At 38.3% G+C, this 22871-nt stretch overlaps 1 protein-coding gene and 1 long non-coding RNA gene across 2 annotated transcripts in view; one reads left to right on the forward strand and one right to left on the reverse strand.

Moving 5' to 3' along the window:
- LOC147871835 (protocadherin-15-like) overlaps positions 1 to 20272 on the forward strand; it is a 62073-nt gene extending 41801 nt beyond the window's left edge. Inside the window, exons 3-6 of the mRNA XM_087360073.1 lie at positions 8502 to 8657; positions 13132 to 13233; positions 16817 to 16969; positions 17716 to 20272. Coding sequence (XP_087216199.1) covers positions 8601 to 8657; positions 13132 to 13233; positions 16817 to 16969; positions 17716 to 17955 — 552 coding nt within the window. The 5' untranslated portion in view covers positions 8502 to 8600 and the 3' untranslated portion in view covers positions 17956 to 20272. The remainder of the gene's footprint in view (positions 1 to 8501; positions 8658 to 13131; positions 13234 to 16816; positions 16970 to 17715) is intronic.
- Positions 20273 to 21559: 1287 nt separating this feature from the next.
- Positions 21560 to 22509, reverse strand: LOC147871837 (uncharacterized). The gene is made up of 2 exons (XR_015538271.1): positions 21836 to 22509; positions 21560 to 21612 (listed from the first exon to the last, which is right to left on the reverse strand). It is a non-coding gene; the product is annotated as an uncharacterized LOC147871837 (long non-coding RNA).
- Between the last annotated feature and the right edge of the window lie 362 nt (positions 22510 to 22871).

Raw genomic sequence — 22871 nt, forward strand, 5'->3', positions numbered from 1 at the left:
GTGTGTGTAAGTTTATGTAGCTGACAAATTCTTATTTGACACGAGCTTACAATAAACTACGGCATTGACAACGCCGTACTCTTGAGACTTAGGTATTTGTTGTTTGGACATTGGCACCAAGCTCTGCGATGGCGGGGAATGTAACACGCATGGGTAACATTAAAGTGGGTTAAACAGTTTAGTACTAAACCTGAAGAGATGGGGGCCTTAGACTGGATGGGGTGGTAGTAACTTAAAGAGTGTTCGACTCAATGCATCTGGCCCTGTACAGAGACAAGTGGCGGGCTCTTGCGAACATAGAGATGGAGTTACGGGTTACAATACGGCGGTGCATTTCTTGGCTGAGTGACTATCAGCTTCTCAAGGAGGAAGGACTCTTCTCCGTGTAATTTTTAAGACACTATTTGGACTAGATGGTCTCCCAACTTGATACTGAATGTTGGTTGCGAATATCTTTTCTCTCGTCAGTGAACAAGTTCTACCGGAGAGAGAAGATTTATTTTGAGCCACTGAGCTTGCGAAATGAGCAATTCAGTTATGGTAATATTTAAGACCTTGCGTTCTTGTTGATATGGCGGCGAATGAAATATTATTTCTTACATTGAAATGGTCAGTGGGTAAAAGAATCGAAGTTTGGATTTTCTAAAAATATTTTCCATCATTTGAGTGCGTTATTTAACAACCATCCACTATATGGATAAAAAGATACACGTTTTTCTGAGTCTAAGCGTCTCCATGTTTGTATATAAGGAAATGGCGCCCGTTCGTTCCTTCTACTTGAAGAGGGAGACAGCCTGCCTCTGAATAATCGTAAATCGTTTCTGTTCAGACAGTGGGCAATGGAATATTTAAATATAAAAGCTTTAATGTATTTGTACTAAGAAGCTTTCTCAATTAAACAAGCTCCTAAAGGTAGCTGCCTTCTGTTGTAACGCCGTGTAGTATGATAGAAGTTTACCGACGTTTCATAGGTACTTTCTGCGTCCGTCATCAGGGCGAAAACACTCGAAGAGAGCCATCTTCATACTTGTTACTGTAAGATCCTTAAAAAGAAAGTCCATTGATTGACTCAATTCTTCACTTCCAGCTTGTGCATTGCGCCAAGGACTGGAAGTGGTTCTTCGGCGTGTAGAATATTTAAGATCTTCATCAGACTGTAGCTATTTTGACGGGATAATTGTGGGCAAATACTGACACCACACAATTACTTGTATCAATACTCTGGTGGAATAAGCTAATATGTTGACAGTTCTCCTTTGATTAAATTTATATTTGCGTACGGTGTTAATTAAATGCTGGTCACAACGGACAATCTTGCTTAGTATTTGACGATTGTACTCAGTTTCATAAGGCCAGCGTTCAGTTACGTCTGTGGCATGATACCGTAATTGTAATTTATCACTCTGCTCCTAATATAATAGCCAATGACCGCCACTCTTTACTGTATTACTGTACGAGTTCACCGATCGTGCGATGTGGGAAAATATTTTAAACAGTTCTGACGGTGACGACTCTGATGTTATGGTGATGCCTATGGTGGGGTCTGCCGGAGACTGAGTTTGAAGTCTGGAGTCAAACGGTCGGTTTTGTGTTGGTGCGTTTGGCAGGCTTTAGTCGCCGTGAAGATGTTTTCACATTTTCGTTACATTATAAAGAAATTTGTTTACCTGCATTGCGATTTGAAAAGAAAATGCTGCAATGAATTGTATTACTGTTCAACATAAAAGTTTATTCCCGTCAAATTTGATGGGTCATACTCTGCTAGTGTAATTTAGTGTTGACCCGTTCGTACTTTGTTTAGTTCCAAGATTGTTGAGGGCGGTGATAAAGAGAAAGGCATAACATTTTATCGTCGGACAGATCGATCCTCCGTTTCCGGCTTGTACACCATTTTCTGTTTCTACCCGCTACTGCCCCCTGTTAATCATAATTGTCTTAATCTGAATATGTTTCGAGATGATACGTTTAGACGCTGTATCATATCACAAGGCCTTAAAGTGACTGAATAGTCGAAACATGCCTTTGTGATAGAAATGTATCATATTATAGTTGTGTTGACTGGAATATGGGTATCATGAGGTTGATGTTTCGCACATGAGGTTTAAGAAATAAGGACAATTTCTGACTAGCTTAGGAAATGTCAGCTTTTCAAGAAGTGTTCTGCTTCGTGGTGTTAGTTGTGTTGGTTGATGCAGGACTTCTGACTTCACAAAATTCACTGAAGAAGGTCAGAGCATTTTAGAAGTAGGGGCGCTAGATACTAGTGTTGTACGTATTATCACAGAAGCATTATATTGTAGCCAGTTGTGGCTTTGAACATTGCTGTCCTTCGAGACATATGAAGCCACATGTACGAATATCCGTTATGAAATTCGAGTCCATACACTCCTCTCCAAGGGCCCTGAGTAGCACTTTAGTGACCACAGCATCCAGCTAATGGTCCATTCGTCTTCAAAAAATGTTTGTAGAGTCGCTGTGCTCTCTGTAACATAGGTCCCGCTCTTATCCTGAAGGAAATGGCGTGTTTGTTGAACACTTGGGGCCTATTTTGTCAGGGAGCACACGCGGTGCTTTTTAAGGCAGTATGTGACCCTTTCCTTTGATATGAAGCCCCTGCTGCCTCAAAATGTGACGTCAGTGTTCACATTCCAGTTCCTTCAGGTACACTATCTGTTAAATTAGTTTTGTTATCGATAGTATGTTAATATGCTTACGGTATAATTAACACAGTCATCTTAGTTGGGTAACTAGATAAGGTTTATGCATTTGTATTTATCGGTGTGCATTGTTTATTATAACAGTGACAGCGGTTGTTGTCCGCGCCACGCCCATTTCACTGTGTATTGGATCCTCACGACCCAGAAAAAGAACACTCGGGTTATAAACAGGCCTAATATCACCACGATAGTTGTAAGGCCTGCCTTGGGTAGGGAATTTTCTTTGCCGTGCATACATTTTCAAAGAATCTGTTGCACTTTGAGTATTTTGTGACTCACAATTAGTTACTTCTCAAAGTGAGGGCTCTTGACCATTGACAGGCGATGTTAAAATGGAATTACAGGAAACCGGGCTGGCAGGGACAATATTTGAACATATGAGGGACGGGGATTTTGGGGCATAACTAGAACTTTGCGATTTATACAAGTCACCGCTGATTGTTAGGTCGAGTGGTTTGAATTCCTTCATATTCGAAAAGTCCCGGGTTCAAATCTTGGTCCGGATACTAGCTATTCTGGCCGAGGTCTTTCGTGCCATCCCATCTGGCCGTAGAATGTACTGTTCCGGTTGTGTGAAATCAGCGGACTACATGACGTAATGATCCAGAAGACAGGTCACTGTTTAAGCTTACACTGCCGTGAATACCTGAACTCCTCCTGCAAGACAGCGAGCCATTCTTCAGTTTGACGCTTCTGGCACAGTAGATCCTGTTTGAACAATACTGTGTACAGTATTTCATTAGATTCGTTGTTGAGGAAATAATGTCAGCTTGTTGTAAGATCAAGGGAGAGAACGGCGTGTGTCTGCGCATTCATATTGCCCTCTTCGCTTTAAAGATTAAGTGGCAGGGTCGGCCTAACTGAATGAGAAGTGAACCCTCAACATCACTTATTTCTAACGTCAGAGGTTTTAAGTAAGCGCGGTCGGTATTTTTGTAAGCTACCGGAGGATGTTGGGATGGGGGTGGCATTAGCTCTGCCTGTCAGGCAGACAGGATTTGTCTCCCAGAGTTCACACATATGGAAAGAAGGTGCTTCAGCTGGATAGGGAATCGGCTTTCTTCCTGTTTTAATTATACAGTCTCTTCCATTCTTACTTGACTGTCTTTTAATCTACTGCTTTCTGAGACTAGTCCTTTGGCTGACTGAGTGATTGTATTGTTGACTGATAGCTGACTTATCAGTTCCTGAATTGCTGATATAACTAACTAAGGGAGTGGTTGTTTGTTTATGTGACTGGGTAGCTCATAGGAATGACTAGTAAACTGACGAAATGTTTTGCTGACTTACGGAGTGCTGATTGTGTGGATTTAATAGTCCATTATCCTTTATTGTGTCTCACTTGAATGGTTAACTGAAGCATTTGGTGGTCTAGAAATTGATTGACCGACTGACTAAATAAAAATATTTAAGGGGGGGGGGTAAAATAATAATTGAATGACTGGTTGACTGTCGGAGCTAATTGTTTATTGGTTGGTTCTCTTATTTATTTTGCAGACAAAACCTCTGGTTGTCCGATTCGTTGTGCAGTTATTTCCGTAATTGGCCTCCAAGCAACGGGATGTTGGGGACGGGTGGTTGGTTCGTTTTCTGGTCGTGTGACCGGGCGAATGTTGGCTTATGATTGTGTGAAGTAATTGGCCGCTGTTGAATCATTGGAGCTTCCGAGAGCCGAGGCATGAATGACAACACCCCGTCCCATTTCTCTCCGTATACGTACGTAGTTTACAACTAAGGAGAAGCTGTAGACATTCCTTGTCACGAATTAGAAGGGGCTCCTAACAGCATATACATGTCAGTATAGTGGGTAACTACACGTATTCTCCATCTACCACGTCTTTTCTTTTTGGGAATGAAATCCCGCGCATGTTGACAGTATCGGTGCCTCTTAGCAGGAAGTATCATGAACCGGGAGAGGGGATGGGGTTAAGACGTGTTCTATTACCACGGTGTTACCTAGCCCAACAGCAGGTGCTCTGTTGGCATGCTCCGTTGGCCATGCATGCATATATTTATTTATTTCTGATGCCATTTAAACTTGAAGGCGAGGTGAGCCGAATAAATTTATTTTAAGGTTTATTCATCGACGATGCCAGAAACTCGGTCGGTGTACCGCCGAATGTTAAGAAGAATATTGATTAATTAGTTGGAAAGGTTACGGAAGGAATCGATTGTTGCCGAATTTAGGATACAAACTCTGCATTTACTCTGTGCATTTTAAGAAACCCGTGATGAAGCTTAGTAAGTGTCTTCGGGCCCAGAACGTCCCGGAAAATGAAACGGAACGCGACGTTTGGAGAGAAAGTTAATATGTTGTTACTGATTATTCGGTTAATTAAGGACATCAAATTTCATGCGTCAAGGCCACGGAAGTATTTGACCAACACCGGACCCCTACCCATCCTTCCCGCACGGCGTTGCTAGCTTTGCAACGGTGCAAGTTCTGAGCTGTCTTCATTCGCCTGGACTCCGTTGTTTGTGTTGCATCGTTGTATAAACTTGTATGCGATTATGGTGTGACCTTGAGGCATGCAGTTTGGTAATGGATATACAAAGCCGAATGATAGTGTAATTGTGAATGACTCTTAGCCTAGCCTGTCTCATTACGTACTGTACTTATCATATAAATATGTTGACATTTAAATGAGAATTTTGCTTAGGATTGAGACTCTGTGCGTGCTAAATTAAAGGAATGCATAAATAAAAGGAAGCAGTTGTGATCTTACCGTTATATCATACAATATTAAGTCCTGTAAATTTATTTCCTGAACGTTTTTGTGTTAGCGGTAACGTCCTTCCTGTATGAAACCAGACTTCAGAGTTACGAGGGCAGAATAAAACCAATCCCGTCACAAAGGAAGCCTGCTCTTGGCGTTCCTGTTCGTTATTTCCCTCCTAATTAACGCAAAAACAGAAAACGCCCACCCTACTCAGTCATAACACTCTTGAGCTCTTACAGTAAGTTCAAGTTTTGTTAATTCTTCAAGCCAAAGGAGTGCTACCAGATGGCGAATAAAAGCGAAACTTGTAATGATGAAGTAGCCGACAGTTGTTGATGGGAGCATAAAGAAGAAAGTAGAATAAAATCCACGAGATGGGTCGCGAAATTTTATTATTTGGTGTTTTATTAGTTGCGGCAGTAGTGGTATGATTTGATGGAGAGAAAGATGAAACCAGAGAAGTAGTGCCCTCCATCGCACTTTATCCTACCCTCCACTTTGCCCTTTGTTCCATACACACCCTCTTCCTCACCCGTCGAAACCAAAGAGCCAATAACTGTCCCGGAAATGGGCCACAAATCCCTTCTGGAGAACGTTTTCCAGGCTTCAGTTATAGAGTGCTGGAAGCGCTTGAAACGTCTGATATAGCTGCTAGATATTCCTTTCTTTCCAGTGGCAGTCTTTGCTGTTTCTAAATCTCTTTGATATCTGGCTTATGTTCGCGATATGCCGCGTCTAACCTTTAGTATAAATGACGTGCAACATACGGATACAGCTTTATGTGTTTCGGAGAATCTAAACCGAGTGAATTGAGGTACAGATGTACAAGGCAAGAATTTAATTCGTTCCAAGTTTTTCTTTCTGTATCAGCGCTTGAAGACATGGATTGTCAGCAAGAAACGTCTACGCCTAAGTAACTGCATGGGGCAGAGTCCATGAGAAGGTATATATAGTTATTCAGCTATTTACGGAATTCCTTTTCTTGTTTCTGACTCGAACGTTTATTACCGCGTTCCCAAGTCCCCAGCACCTGAGCTGGACAAATCCTGTTCATACTTTCCCACACTGTTTAAAATACGTTTTAATACTAGGCCACATCTTGTCATCTGCTCCTAGATCGTCAGAGTGGCCTCTTTCCTTCGAGTTTTCCACAATATCTTTCACGATTTGGAAAACTTTGAAACTTTATTGCTATCTTTTGATACAACATTATCTGCGGTACTTGGCCTGGGACCTTGCAGACCTCGAGTGTACTTTTGAATAATGGTTTGAAGGTTCTTTTCGTTACATATTTTGATCTACTCTTTGTGTATAATCAGTAGAGCCTTGCGTTGTGTATTATGCATGAATGTACACCGTAATAATAAACTCAGGCTGTAGCATGAGAAATGAGGTGTAGCGAGGCGAATTATCAGACGTACAGCCCAAAGCTTCTAGTTGTGTATACAACGAGCACTTTGCTTATGTTCGTGCGTCAACCCTTCTTCATTCATGCGCTACAGATTTCGTCTTCGTGCAAAGATGGAATGAGTTCAGGCAGAAGCCCTTACTGATATTGGAGGTTGGAATAATACTAGCTCACAAACATACAAACACACTTCGAACGAGTTCAAGGAAATATTATCTCTGTAGCTGCACGCACGCGTGCGGGTCGGAGAGGGAATCTTTGCTAAGAATTTGTGGATCTTTTGCCTGCGGTTATAACTACGAGTATCTCGAAATAGTTCCTGCACCTGTCATTAGCGTGGGGATAGTGATGACCGGAACCGCTAATATTTTCATAGTCCAAGTCGAATATTCTGAGCAGTGACAATTAATATCCTTGCGTCTTGCGGAAAACAAACAGTAATAAAATGTTGAGATGAGTAGGAGACTATTTTCTTGATTCCGCCTGGCAAGTCAACAGCTGAAAGATGTGCAAGGCGCTTACGGGGCCGTTTTCTGTAATCCGGCTCTCACAGAATACCTCATGTCCTGATAAAACCATTCGCCACAGGCCATGAGGTCAGGCCAGGTGTTCAGAGCATGTCATTCGGTTCGGTTCGTCTGTTAGCTGCTGCTGTTGCTGCCTTGCGGGTTAATGAAGAAAACGGGATTTCCTTTGATCTCCAGGTTTGCACAACCTCATAACGATTGTTCGGCTGAGATAAAGGAGGGCCCGACTTCGAATCTGGGACTAAAACTTTCGCGGCCATGGCCTAATTTAAGATACTCCCAGCAGTTGCCGGGAGAAACTGAGGAAAACGTGAAAACTCTAGGTCATGTTAGCGGGTCTATGAGCTGATATTACAACCAGAGACCTCCCGAGCACGAAACAGGAGTGCTAACTACTTGGCTGCGATTTTCTTTTCTGTAAACAGTGGTTTTAAACCCATTCCCTTTCTTTCCTGCGTTTTTTACATTAAAAATAAGATCAGTTTTCTTGTTAGATGTTGCTTATTGTAGACATCATTAACAAATTCAAGGAACATTTTCTTCTTGAAAAACTAATAATTAGTAAGATAGTCAAAGAATTGCCCGTCGCGTATGGAATTTAAATGTTTAGGCTGTGTTTGAATGAACCCACCACTGAATCTTTTGCCGAATATATTGCTGTCGGCCAGAGTTAAGTAAATGCCTGCGGAACATGCGGTTTGGGAAGTCTTTTGCTACATTACAAGTAGACCAAAAATGTCGTGCTTATTCTGATTTGATGTAAAATTTATAGGCAATATTTTATAACACTAGAAATACTAAAGAATTATAATCGATTCTCATCGATCATGAACAATGTAGCAGCGGGAAGCGACAAACGCGCGTACTAAAGACGGATGTTTTCCGCTAAAGCTTGTGGTGTTACGCATGCGCACAATATTACTTTCCTACCGTGTCACCTGCGCAATTGGTTTTGCTTAACTCTCTCTGATTTTATTTCTCTCTCTCATGCTTAAGACTGTTAATTAATTAATTATGTTGTCTATTGTTTATTAATGGGTAATACAGCATATCAATCAGTCTCACGGTATGAGTCAGCAATCTAGTGCTGCAGCCGGTAGTTTCTCACGCTGATACGTGTCTGTTGTAGGTGACAGTGAGTGACAATGGAACACCTGCCCTGTCTTCTACGACACGTGCGGTAGTTACAGTAGCAGACACAAATGATCATGCACCAGAGTTTGAACAGATGTTCTACAAAGTCACAATTCCAGAGTCTACAAATTTAGATGAACCTCTGTTCCAGGTAAGGAACCTGTTTTGACTGTTACCATTTTAGGACAGATATTTGGTATTTATATCTTCAGATCCACAAAGATTCTATGGAAATAAGTGAACCTCTTTAAGGAAATTTAAAAAATATTTCCCGGAAACCAGAAGTCTGTATTCTAATCTTAACTGTATTTGGTATAATTTTATACGATTTATACGAGATTTTAAGTGTAGTAACAGTAACCGGAATAATCATGATTTTAGCGATACAATTGGGAATTATTAATGCAGTTGTAAGAACTAGTAATTTATTTTGCAGCGTCTGATAAAAATAAATTAACTAAACTTCAATATATTGATGGCAGTCTTCTGGGTTGTAGCATCATGTGCACTTCTAAACTTCTACATGGCGCTACAATCCAGAAGGCGGCCATCTTTATTCACCACCGTGAGAACCTCAAACCCTACTTACAATTTATTCGCATAACCCAAAGGTTCGACACTGCTAGAACCAAAGTTCACCATTGGACATGGTCCTGCCTGTTGGTTAGTGTCAAAATTGATAACGTTTAATTCTGAATTGTATGACAGTTAAGGGGAAATCTGTTCTTTGTGTCCGCTGTTTGATGTAATATCAAATATCAGGCCTTGCTTCATTTCTCATACATATTATCATACGTTAGCACTCTTTGCATGGATACAAATTTTATGCTCACCATTTCATTGTTTAAATTTCATCACAATTTAAACATTACATCAGTATTTAATAATAATTTGAATATAATGATAATAATAATCCGTGGCATAACAGCCCTCTGAGATCCAAAGCCGACTAGCTTGACTGCTGGCCTCACGCTCACATGCCTAAGCAGAGTTGAACGATCATCCAACCAGATATAGGGTGACATGTGGTCAGCACGACGAACCCCCAGCCATTGCTAGCTTTCCTGACCGGATTACGCTACTCACTGTAGCTCCCCAATTTCCTCACGATGCTGGGTTGGCACCGGTCCCATACACTGGTCGAAAATCTCATGAGAAAATTTCTTCTCCCCCGAGACTCGAACCAGCGCGCATTCCGTATCGCTGGTCCGAAGCATGATGCCTCGGACTGCGCGGCTACGGCGCGGGACAATAATTTGAATATATCCATAAATAATCACATAATGTCCAAGGACTAGTTTGTAACAGCAGTATTTAACATTTGATTTATATGGAATTTAATTTTTTTGCATGCTATGGAAATTGGGACAAATAGTTCATATATTTATCATGTCACATTTTATCTCATTTGACTTGATCTGTCTACTTATTGTTACCCACTCTGAGTGTCATTTATGTGAAGACGTCATGTAATGCCGCTCACTATGCAGTTAACTACATTGGCTGTTGACATCGTGTTTACTTTTGTGTTGCAGTTTCAATTCACAGTTCTAGGAAGAAATTGCACTGAATGACTTTGTTAACGAGATCTGCTTGGCTAATAAAACAATACGATGTCTTTTTTTGAGTTGGAATCTTATATTTCATAGTATGCTGTCTTTCTTGTCTGTGTGCTAGATTACACATTTAAATAGTGGTGTTATGTATTACATATGTACTTTATTCTTCTGTGAGGTTTTGCAACTCTCTTCCAGGTCTTATGAGGTAGATGGTATTGTGGCGCACATTGTGATGTACGCTGAACTGTAGTTAGTTAAACAAACATGCATCAGTATCTGTCAATATTTAAACTAATTTTTTTAAGAAGAAGTATGTTACAATTGAAATGATCTACGTATAATTAGTTTTGTGTTGTAGAAAAGGAATAAATGACTCTTACATCGTCTTATATCTTTACAAGATTGTTAGGTGCAGATTGTCTACTTTATTATTTGTTTTAGATTTTTATATAAGTCTAAAGAGCTACACATGATGTTATCAGTTCTGTCTGTTCATTATTTCAGTGTTAGTCAGAGCTCTACCACCACGGGGGCTTGTAATTCTGGGATCCCGGGTTCGATTCCCGGCGGTGCTCAGATTTACAACTTGTGTTGGGCAAGGCCGTGGTCTAGGCGTCACGGAGTTTGTCATGTTTCTAGTGCACATGATACAAATGAAATGCATTAAAGGGGCTCAACTGTTGAGCGGTACAGCGATGACAGAGGCATTTATGCAAGTTAGATGGAAATATTACTTTATGTCATCATAATAACTAATGCAGTGGGTGTTTCTGTGCCTTGTTGATGAAGCTGCATAGGAAAAAGTAAATAACAGTTTCAGTTATAGAGTGTTCAATTGAGAAGTTCTCTTCATCAAGTATACTTTCCACCAAGAATGAAATATTATTTTACATTAACGTAATTTATATTAGATTAAAAATGAACCTGAAGTTTGCTGTAGTTTCTTCATAATTGATACTGGGAATGACCCATTCAAGTGCCTGAGCACTGCGGGTCCCAACGTTTTCGTTGGCTTGATCTATGGACATTCGGTAGGACTCCTTGAACGAGGGATCGGCCCGTCGCAAGGCATCTACCTGTACACAGGACAGCACAACACCGAAAAACGCGGACAAACGTCCATGGCTTGAGTGGGATTCGAACCCACTGTCTCAGCGACCAAGCGGCAGAAGGCCCACTCCTCAGACTGCGCCGCCATAGATCAAGCCAACGAAAAGTTGGGACCTGCAGTGCTCAGGCACTGAAGAACCGGTCATTTTCAGTATCTCAGTATAATTTTGTAGGAACAGTCATATGTTTAACCTATGTTATTATAATTAGTTCTGGCCAGACCTTATCAGCGGGACATTCTTAAGGTGGCGGTCAAATTTATTTCTCTGCTTGTCAGACTTATGTTTTATGTATCTTGTTCCCATCAGTTTAAATATATTGTAAATATGACTTTTTCAATTTTCATGATCACAGAAAGTAAATGCATTAACTATTCTACATGTTTCGAGTCATAACAAAGTTAAACGTTTTTCATTTCCATGTTATGTAAAGCGCCTAGTTGTGTATACTGTCTGGTATTTAAATACCAGTGGGACACGCAATTAAACAACATTCACCATTAGTATGCTGTGTGCATTAAGTTAAGAATACCTCTATATAGCATATATTTTGTTGAAATTTAAATCTTGTATAACAATTTGTAAGTAATGCAATATCTTTGCATTTTTCGTTGTGTAAAACACTTGTAACAAAAATTTATATGAACAAATTGCCCCTTCAAACAATAAATTTTCATTAATGTAGCTGTACTTAAAGCTGGGCTGTTTTCTGAGTCTTGTCAGAAATTATGATCAGTTATTTCAGTGTAAACATTATTTTAAAACAATTCCCTATTGGTTTATGTTTCCTTATGTCCTAAATTATGCATTTAGATTTATGTTTTGAGGGAAATCAGAGAGAGATGGCTTCCAGGGTAACATAGTGAGTGTTTTAAATAAAATAAACATCCATTATTTCCTAAAAGGTATTACATTATATGACTATTGATATTCATGTAAGCTTTGGTTTCTAAAGTCTTCAATATAGTCTTGGATGAGCCGGGATAGCTCAGTTAGTATAGTGACTAGCTACGGGCTGGACGATCGGGGTTCGATCCCCGACAGGGCAGAGGATTTTTCCTCCAGCCTCCTCTACAGTGGGTACCGGGGTCATTTCCCGGGGGTAAAGCCGGCCGGGGCGTGATGCTGACCACTCACCCCCATCTAGTGCCGAGGTCAAGGAAGAGAGGAGCTACACCTCCACTCACCCCAAGCGCCTGTATGGCGTATAGTGGGACAAACTTTACTTTACTTTACTTTTGATATAGTCTTGGGTGCCCAGATCATCAACATTAAGTAGAGAAAGGGGTCATGCTTATAAAAATAAGATCAGTGCAGTGTAATATCTTGCCTTACTTTTTATACCCCATCATTGTCGACCTTCTCACTTTCTGTAAGCATTCCCCTTAAACGTTATTGACGATGGTTCCTGTACAATTGGTCGGATAGTTTATTGCCAGTTATCATTGTTCACCGATTGTAATTTGATGTAAAAGTGATAAAGCTTTTTAAAATTTAGTTTGGTATAGTAACTAACATTTGTATCAGTTGATCCTTCTAATTTAATTAAGTAGAATTCTTTCAGAAGCTGTGTTTGGTATACTGTTTTATCATAAAATTTGTAATTACATTGAGGTTTACGATGGACATTTTTCATTTTTTTGGATTGAGTGTTAAAGCATTTTTAGTGATTTGTTGAACTGTTCAGAGAAAATTTGGCAAGATTTGCAATTGAAATCATTGCAGTTATTTATTGTAATTCACATCTGATTGAACTAATATAATTATCTTTGTTATTCTGTAATATAATTGATATTTATTTCTGTATTCAAATAACTGACTTCTAGCCAGAGATGATGATAATAATATGACCATCATCAATATATGAAGAAATCAAGTTTCTGATAAACCGTTTAATAATGCACATCAACCATTGTCAATATCATTTAAAGCAAGCTTGTGTTTACGCCTCACACAGAATGGCACAGAGGACCTTGAGCTAGCAGTTGATACGTTTCTCGAAAACGGCACTTGGGAGAGTTTTGATCCCGACACCTTATCAGGAGAACCAATATTAAGGGTAAGGAATCTACAGATCAGTGCCAGGGTACTTTGTATGACAATGTACAGCATCATTTAAAAATTTATTAATGGTATGTGCCTGCCTTTCTTTCTGTATTTTGTGTTTTGTTTGATGCTAGTTTGGAGTATGGATGTATATGTGTGCTATGCTTTTGGGCATGTAAAAATGCAAATGAGCACTTTGTTCTGATATGGAATGTCAGTCAGTGTTGACTAATAATGCATCTTATTGTGTGTAATTATAAAGCATTGGCTACTATGCCTTTTGGTTTCTAGTCTGTATATATTAGTAGGCAGCCTTCCAGACATAATAAGTGAGGTTATGTTTGCTTAGCTTATGTATGAATTTTGTAATTTATGGGTTGTACTTGAAGGGGAAATAAGTATATTTGGCCCTTCTGAAACATTCACCAAGGTACTGAATTTAAATTGATTATTAAATATTTATATAAATATTCGTATTGTCCCTTTTTTTGATCTTTTTGGGAGATATGTTTCTTGAAAGATGACATTACAATTTTATTTGCAATAATTCAGAAGTAGTCGATGGATTTTTATCGATGTAACTACAACATTTTCAAACCTGTGCACTTATTAACACACACTGAATAGAGATTTTGATTGTAGTTAATGCCACATTCCTTACTGTTTTGTGTGTTTTTGTGTATGTTGTTAGACTATGAGTAGTTCTTACAACTTGTACCATAGAAGTGGGATAGTTAAGTTTTAGTTGCTTATAATGCAGGATGCTGAAAGTGGGGTCTGGATACATGATCGTTATGTTGAAATTCATGTATGTTCTCAGTCTTGGTGATTCATTCAGCTGTAAGATCCAAACCGGTAAAAATCGTTTCTTAATTCGTGATTTCTTTCAGAAAAATAGTTATGGCACTATTTATTGGAATGTTTTAAGTGCAGGATTATATTAAAATTTATGTAAAATAAACATATAATATTTTTAATTAATTATATATCAATACAATAAATTCAGGGAAAATGACAGGAGAAAGTTATACACCACAGTTCATGAATTTTTGTGAGCCACAGAAGAATTCCTTCATAGAATCTTTGCAGTTCATCAGCAAATGTCTGTCTGCCTGCGTGTTTGTTATTATTTGTGTTCATTAAACAGTTCTCTGGAGGAAACATGTTTATTCTGATGAAAGTAGTAGCCCGTAGGAAAATGTATGAGTAAACTGTAAAAATATTTGGTTGCTGAAAAAATAGCGAATGAAAAGTAAAGGCTTCAGATACTGGAATTCTTCTGCACAGGATGAGAAGTATTATATTAGTGTTTCTAAATGGTTATGATAGTTTAACATTTATCAACTGTGAATCACAGCTTTCATTGCAGTAGCTTAACCATTAAACCTTGTAGTTAGGTTAAAACATGTTTTCTGGTTTCATAACTTACGTTCTCATACCATCTTTTCTGCTGTTATTGCAGTGTATATCTGTTTAAAATTGTATTTGACATCACAATACATCATCATTCTTCTTTTAAATCTATATTTTATAAGGAACTCAGAGTATTAATATACGAGGGTCGCTCATTAAGTAATGCCCCACATTTTTTTCCTCAGAACATATTTATTCAAGATGGCTCAAATTTAGTGACAATATAAATCAATGTTTCCTTTACACATACTATTTTTCCACATAGTCCCCATCAACTTGTACGGTTTTACGCCAGCGTGGAACAAGTGCATGCATGCCTTGCCGGTACCAGCTCTTGTCCTGTGCACGTAGCCATGTCCTCACTGCTTGAATCACGCTCTCGTCATCTTCAAATCTTGTTCCGCGGATAGCATCTTTAAGTGGCCCAAAGAGATGGAAGTCGGAGGGTGCCAGATCTGGACTGTAGGGTGGATGGGGTAGCACCGTCCAACCCAATTTGGTGATTTCTTCCAGGGGTCTCAGACTTGTGTGAGGGCGTGCATTGTCGTGCAGGAGCAAAATTTCTGCTGGATGCTTGTGAGGCCGAACTCGTCGAAAACGCTTCTTGAGGGTTTTCAGGGTCCTGATGTACGCGTCTGAATTGATGGTCGCACCTCTTGGCATCACATCCACAAGAATGACCCCATCACTGTCCCAAAAGACAGTCATCATGACTTTTCCGGCGGAGGGAGTTGTCTTGAATTTCTTCTTTCTCGGTGATTGAGGATGATGCCACTCCATTGACTGCCTTTTTGTCTCTGGCTCAAAGTGGTGTATCCAGGTTTCGTCACCTGTAATGATCCGGGACAGAAAGACCTCTCCCTCAGCATCAAAACGCTCCAACAATTCAGAAGAAATCGTTTTCCTTTGAATCCTGTGGTCTGCTATGAGACTTCGTGGAACCCATCTTGCGCACACCTTCGAATATGCGAGAGCCTGGATAATTGCAATCACACTTCCATTGCTGACTGAAAGCTGTTGGGCCAATTGTCGAGTTGTGATGCGCCGATCCTCACGAATAATGGCATCCGCGCGGTTCAACATGTCTGGAGTGGTGGCTGTGGCAGGACGCCCAGAGCGCGGCAGATCACGGAGCTCGGTTTCTTCACTTCCTGAAGCTTTAACTCTCTTAGCCCAGCGACCAACGGTGCTCCTATCGACTGCACAGCTTCCATACACAGCACACAAACGTTTATGAATGTTCACCACCGTTTCTTTTTCAGCAACAAGGAATTCAATTACAGCTCGTTGCTTGTAACGAGAGTCGTTCACAGACGCCATTTTAACAGTTCACTACAGCTCCGCTATCGGTTGGAATCATTTGAAACTCCGTACACGAACGCGGGAAACATCAAATCTCAAGCATGTAAAAGTACACTTTTCTATCTTCATTATTGGCTGAGAAAAAAAATGTGGGGCATTACTTAATGAGCGACCCTCGTAAATAACCATTAATGTGTATTATTCTGGAATGTGTACTAATCCAGCCATAATTTGCTATACTCGATTAGTAGTCACTTATGATCGAGACCTTTACACCCTTAGTGCTGCTGTCTGAAACGAGCCTTTTGTACCAGGATCGTGTTAGATGAGTATGTGGTGCTGGTGGAATAATGATTAACAGAATGTTACGGTACTTGGACAAACCTGTCCCAGTATCACTTTCATTACAGCAAATCCCATATGTACTGTCTTCTGATTGAAAAGATTGGATTGATAAAGAGAAGTGTGTGGCGTAAATGTAAAATGCTATCAGAAGATTAAATGTAATTATTATGTTAAAGATATTACCTTATAAATTTAATTCAGTATTTTAACAGATTTCTGTACAGCCTATTGGCTGATCTAATTGCAAGGTGTACATGATGCAATTTAAAATTCTGTAGTTTTGTTGAAATAAACATAGAAGAGTTGCCCATTTATTCCTTATCTATTATAATGACTTCCATATTGTTGCAGATAATGCATACATTTGTGTGTTATTTCTGCTGCTTCATCCAAAGAGAACTTATTTATATTATGAATGAAACCTCTAATACGTCAGCAACCCACTTTCAGCATTGTACAGTTTGTTTAAAAATATTAACCTTTAATTTGTTTTTATTATATAAACCAAGAGAATAAGCATGGAATTATTTTGACAGGTCCTTGGCTATGATAAAGATATTGGCCCTAATGGGGAACTACAGTACAGCATCAAATCTGGTCGAGGCATAGGGAAGTTCAAAATCCATCCAAAAACTGGCATTGTTTACTCACAGCGTGGGTTCACAGCAGGACAGGAATATGATTTAAGGGTAAGCTGATTGTGACATTAATTGTAATGACTTTTGTGGAACTCATTTTTTCCTCACCATTAAAGTGCATGTAGTCTGTTGTGTTGAAAATAAGATTCTAGTTAATTAGCTAACGGCTGTGGGTAACGTATTATTATTGTTGAATTAATTACTCAAATTGATTAAATTGTACTTTAAAGTACCCATTTGTCCACTTATCTCTCAAGGTTTGTAGTCACAGATGACTCATTTTAATAAAACATACATTTTTGCATTTTTGTTTAAGATATCTTGATCTGCAAATTTTACTTGATAACGTGATATTACATTTTAAAATGTCATATTGCTCTTTCTTAGTGCTTCAGGATTGAGTTGATTTATTAGTGAGGATTGAATTAACAGTTATCTTGATACAACTAGTTTGAAATTATAGTGGTTTAGTGATTATGTATTCTGGATATCTTCTGAAACAAACAAAAAATAATTTTACACGAATTATCAATACCTTTGTATAAGTCGCTGTTTCATATTGCTAGTATATAACATTCATGTGATCACTGTGGTTTTTATGAAGTCATACTTGAACCATTTATAAATAGGTAAAAATTTTTGGTTATAATGACATTCCAGTTTTGAAAAGTTCTTCAAGTTTGCAACGCTAGATATGGATTCGTAGTGTCCACGTGGAAACATGGTACCATTTTTCACATTTCTACTCTTAGGTAAACCTGAACAAAGAATCTTTAATAATGAATTGTAATGAATAGATTCGAGCTCAAGATAATGGCCAGCCACAGCGCAGTCATGCAATTCGTGTGGCAGTTCAGGTGGCTTCAGTACCTCGAGAATCACCGCACCCACCACAAGTGAAGCTTCCTAATCAGCATGTCGAGATCACAGAGAGTGATGCGGTGGGGTATCTAGTTGCGCTTATCCAAGCTTCTGATGACGATGGAGACTTGCTGTGGTTTAATATTGTGGGTAAGCAACCGCAGCAACACCTGTAGCTAACCACCTTTGTTTTAACAATTTGTATTGAGGAGTTTGTGTTGTCACCGAGAGAGAATACCAACACGCTGTGGTTTGAGCATTAAAGCGTGTATATGAGAAAAAAATTAAGAAAAGAATATAATACAAGAAAAGATTTTTATGTATTTTTTTCACAAATTGCATACCTGAATGCATAATGGTCATCTGTCTTTAATATTTTGAAATTCGGGGCTGAAATTGAAATGCAGGATTTATTAACCATGAAGCACCGCGCTACAGCGTTCAGTCAATGTCGTACTCTAACGCATAAAGTGAGGTTACTAAACAAAGAGGTAGTAAAGATTTGACAGAGAATATTATAATCTATTCCAGGCTATAAAGTTTAATTAAAATTATCATTTTATGTGCGTATCGTTATATACTCGTGCATGTGACTTTTATATATCCATTTAATTAAATATCTGACATAAATGTATGTCAGCAAAACTGATATCTGATATGATTAATTCAATTTCAGTTGAAAAATAAAATTTATGTTAACTAAATGTTTTTCATTCTTTTCATTATCTTGGTAACTGTACATCATTTGTATGTGTAATTTAAATATAAATTTATATTTTAAATCTTGTCCCGTCTAATCACAATAAATTCTTATTAAATATTAAAATATTACAATAATTAACATTTAAAATATATCAAATGATGTTCTTTATCGAAATATTCGATTTACATTAGACCATCATTTTTTCACGACATGTTTCAGTTCCTAAAAGAACTATCTTCAGGTGAATATAATTATAAGGGTAAGGAAACGAAATTCTAAGTTATATTAATGCACAATGTTCTAGAAATAACTAATTTCCCGCTTTTATTATAATACTTCGAAACTATAATTAGGTTAGGTTAGGTTGGGTTGGGTTGGGTTAGGTTAGGTTACATTACGTTAGGTTAGGTTAGGTTACGTTAGGTTAGTTCAGTATAGGTTGGGTTGGGTTACTTTAGGTTAGTTTAGGTTAGGTTAGGTTAAGTTAGTTTAGGTTATGTTAAGTTAGGTTAGGTTAGGTTAAGTTAGGTTAGTTAGGTTGGGTTAGGTTAGTTAAGTTAGGATACGTTAGGTTAGTTCAGTATAGTTTAGGTTAGGTTAGTTAGGTTACGTTAGGTTAGTTCAGTATAGGTTAGGTTGGGTTGTGTTAGTTTAGGTTAGGTTAAGTTAGTTTAGGTTAGGTTAAGTTAGGTTAGGTTGGGTTAGGTTACGTTAGGTTAGGTTAGTTCAGTTTAGGTTAGGTTGGGTTGGGTTAGGTTAGTTCAGTTTAGGTTGGGTTAGGTTAGGTTAGTTAGGGTGTTAGGTAGTGTTATGTTGTGTTAGGTTAGGTTACGTTAGGTTAGGTTGGGTTAGGTTAGGTTAGTTCAGTGTAGGTTACGTTAGGTTAGGTTCAGTTTAGGTTAGGTTAGGTTAGTTCAGTTTAGGTTAGGTTGGGTTACGTTAGGTTAGTTAGGTTAGGTTGGGTTACGTTAGGTTAGGTTAGGTTATCAGACGTTATACTTTGTTACTAACAACTTATTTGCTCAACATCTATAATTTCTCGATTGCATTTTAAATATGTCACACATAAAGCAAGCGTTTCCATATTTTTAACTTTAAAATATAAACTATATATCGCATAGATGTTGTAAGACTATGTTTGAGCTGTCTCCAATATACTTTCACGAGTCCATCTCCAGTGGTTCAGTACTTTACACCACAAACGAGAGCACTGAACATGATCGCCATGCTCTTTTTCTATATTGCAAGGAAAAGGTCCTGATTCTCGGAGAGCAATTATTAAGTGATGCTGATGTCGTGTCTACGTCAACAGTTTGACGATCGCCAATTTTACATTTTCCTCTATCACTAACATCGTCCATGGAAAACTAGCAGATCATTCAGGTTTAATAAAGAAACTTTATGTTTTCCGTCTTCATGCTCCACTTTCATTTGATCTCACCTTCTGTATTCTGAATCATTTTCCATTGCTAAATGAGACTGCGTTCAGTTTCTTAAATACTTTGTTAACATTCCCTTCTCATATTCAATTACTTATAATTAATCATTAATATTAATTCAGCTGTTGTTTCTTTTAAAAACTAAATTGTAACAATAATTATTTTTCTGACTCTGTAGTCAGGAATATTACCAAAGCCCGTCTTTTTATCTGATTCTCGACTGGTTCCATATATCTATCTCATGTCCTCAGTATCTTCAATCTAAAGATACACTCTATTTAAATTTTTAATTGTTGATTATTAATCAACAAATCGGTGTATAGAAACGTAATTAAAGACAAATAATTGTGATTACCTGTTTCCATAACCTCAACTGCAGTCAATCAAAGCCCGGAAACAAGTTGATGTCCTTTTATATATAAAAACGTAATAGACGACCTTTAATATTTATGGTAAAACTGGAAGAATGCATAGAAAATTTTGTAAAAATATCTTTATTGTTTATGCAAAGTGAGATATTCTTATGACCCATAAAGCTGCTTGTAAGTAACCAATCACTGCCCAGACTTTAGAGTTTCGACACAGAGTGGCGAGTTTGTTCGTTGGACTATTCATATTGCAGACTGAGAATTAGTTCATATAATGTGAGTCATCAGAATTTTTTATCATTTTGCGTGGGTATAATAATCTTTTGTTTCAATGTAGTAAGCTTTATTTTTAGTGACGTGTAACAGAATACAGTGAAAACAAAGAGATTCTACTTAGGCAGCTGATATTATTTTATCTTTGCAGTTAAATAATGGATTATCAATCAATATAAGTCTTTTGACGTAAATACGTCTATATTTTCGGGTCAGTGTCATTCGGCAAAAAGTGAAACGAAAAAGTGAAACTAAAACGTGAAACGAAAACGAAACGAAAAAGTGAAACTAAAACGTGAAACGAAAATGAAACGAAAAAGTGAAACTAAAACGTGAAACGAAAATGAAACGAAAAAGTGAAACTAAAACGTGAAACGAAAATGAAACGAAAAAGTGAAACTAAAACGTGAAACGAAAACGAAACGAAAAAGTGAAACTAAAACGTGAAACGAAAATGAAACGAAAAAGTGAAACTAAAACGTGAAACGAAAACGAAACGAAAAAGTGAAACTAAAACGTGAAACGAAAATGAAACGAAAAAGTGAAACTAAAACGTGAAACGAAAAAAGTGTAACTGCATTGTTATGTTACCTTGGAAACGTCAATTGTTTATCAACAAATCAACAATAATGGTCTTAATCAAACTTTACGCAATTGTAAAGCATGTATAAACGAAATATTTAGAATAAAGCCAATATATAAACTTCCTTTCCGTATAGACGTATTCACGTCAAATTCTCCGGAACCGTGGTTCCACTGACAACTTTTATCTATGCTTTCATTCAATTTATATACGTGTCGTAATGGTTCAAGAGACGGCGTTACAGTGGTGTTCTACTGTACTGACAAAGTTAAAACTGCACGCAAAAACTTTCATTAGATACGCCGTAGTGAACTTATTCATTAACAAAATACACTTGTCCGATGTACAATTATGTAAACCCAAGGGGAAAATGGAGATGATGATGAAGACCTGGCTTGTATTCAAAGATTTAAGTCGTAGCAATTTTATTTTAATTTTTCCATTCGTGCTCATTATGTCGTAACATCCTGAGGAATGACAAAATTTCGCTTTAAATTTACACTATTTTGATAAAAGGCTTTCTTTTGTTGGTTGAATAAGACTTGTTTATTGCGTAAATAAATCTTCTTAGTTCTTTGTAATAAGTTACACACTCTGGCTTCTTAACAGCCCAATAAAAGATCACGTTCATCATCTGTGCATTTACATACTTCGAGCAATACTTAATTTATTTAATATAATTGGACCCACCTCGGCTGTTGCAATGAGAATCGATAGCCATGATGATGGAGGCAGCAAGTACCTCGTGTTTGAGCACGTTCTTACGACAGACCTTTGCATGAAGACGTGTCTGACGGACTACGAGGTGCAGTTCGCTCGCGGCCATCTTGCAATTCCCGTGGTAACAGCTGTAGTTAGGCTAGCTCGCCCGAGAGGGAGAGAGGTTTCACTCCGCGCAGACGTACGAAGCTGCTGGTCAGTGCAAAGCGAGTACAGTGTTGCCAAGCACATGGAAATCAACAGTATTTGCCGATACATGGAACTGCTCACGTTACTATCGCAGCCACAGAGGGCGTTATCATTGTTTCACAAACAATGAATGAAGTCATGTCCATATGGAGGATGTAGCTTTACGAGCGTGAACATGAATCCCTTCTGTGTTTCTGACTGAGTGAGACTAGAAATCGTGTCGGAATGAAACAGCAGCAACAAACAGATCAGCTGTAGCCGGACAGCGATAATACTAAGTTCCACCTGCTTTAATATCCAGCAACTGCTTTTTGCCCAATGTGTGGTATCGCATGATTCTCAGAGAAAACAGTGATTGAAATGAGTGATATTTCTATAACAGTGACTTGATAACTGTTACTAATAACCACGTTTATCGACAATTACTGTATCCTGATCAGATATTGCTAGCGTCACTGTTTACATTTCACTGGCTAGGAGATGCACTTTCCAATAACTGGTTATTTGCAGCAACTGTTTGAATTAGTGGAACTGATAACTGCCATGTCGCTGTTAGTGGAGGTGCCGATCACATTTCAATGTACAGCACGTTTCACTGAACAGTAGCTGAGGTCGGCAGATGAATTACCAGTAACCAGTTTACTGCTGTTATTTAAATAACAGGAACTGGTAGTTGACATTAACAGTTATATTAGTAGCCATTTACATTTCACTGTAGCTGCACTTTCCAATAACTGGTTATTTGCAGCACTGTTTGAATTAGTGGAACTGATAACTGCCATGTCGCTGTTAGTGGAGATCCCGATCACTTTTCACT

This window comes from Zootermopsis nevadensis, unplaced genomic scaffold (assembly GCF_977971745.1).
Source record: "Zootermopsis nevadensis isolate Lab colony 2312 unplaced genomic scaffold, Znev_1.0 Znev_ptg000037l, whole genome shotgun sequence".
NCBI lineage: Eukaryota > Metazoa > Arthropoda > Insecta > Blattodea > Termopsidae > Zootermopsis > Zootermopsis nevadensis.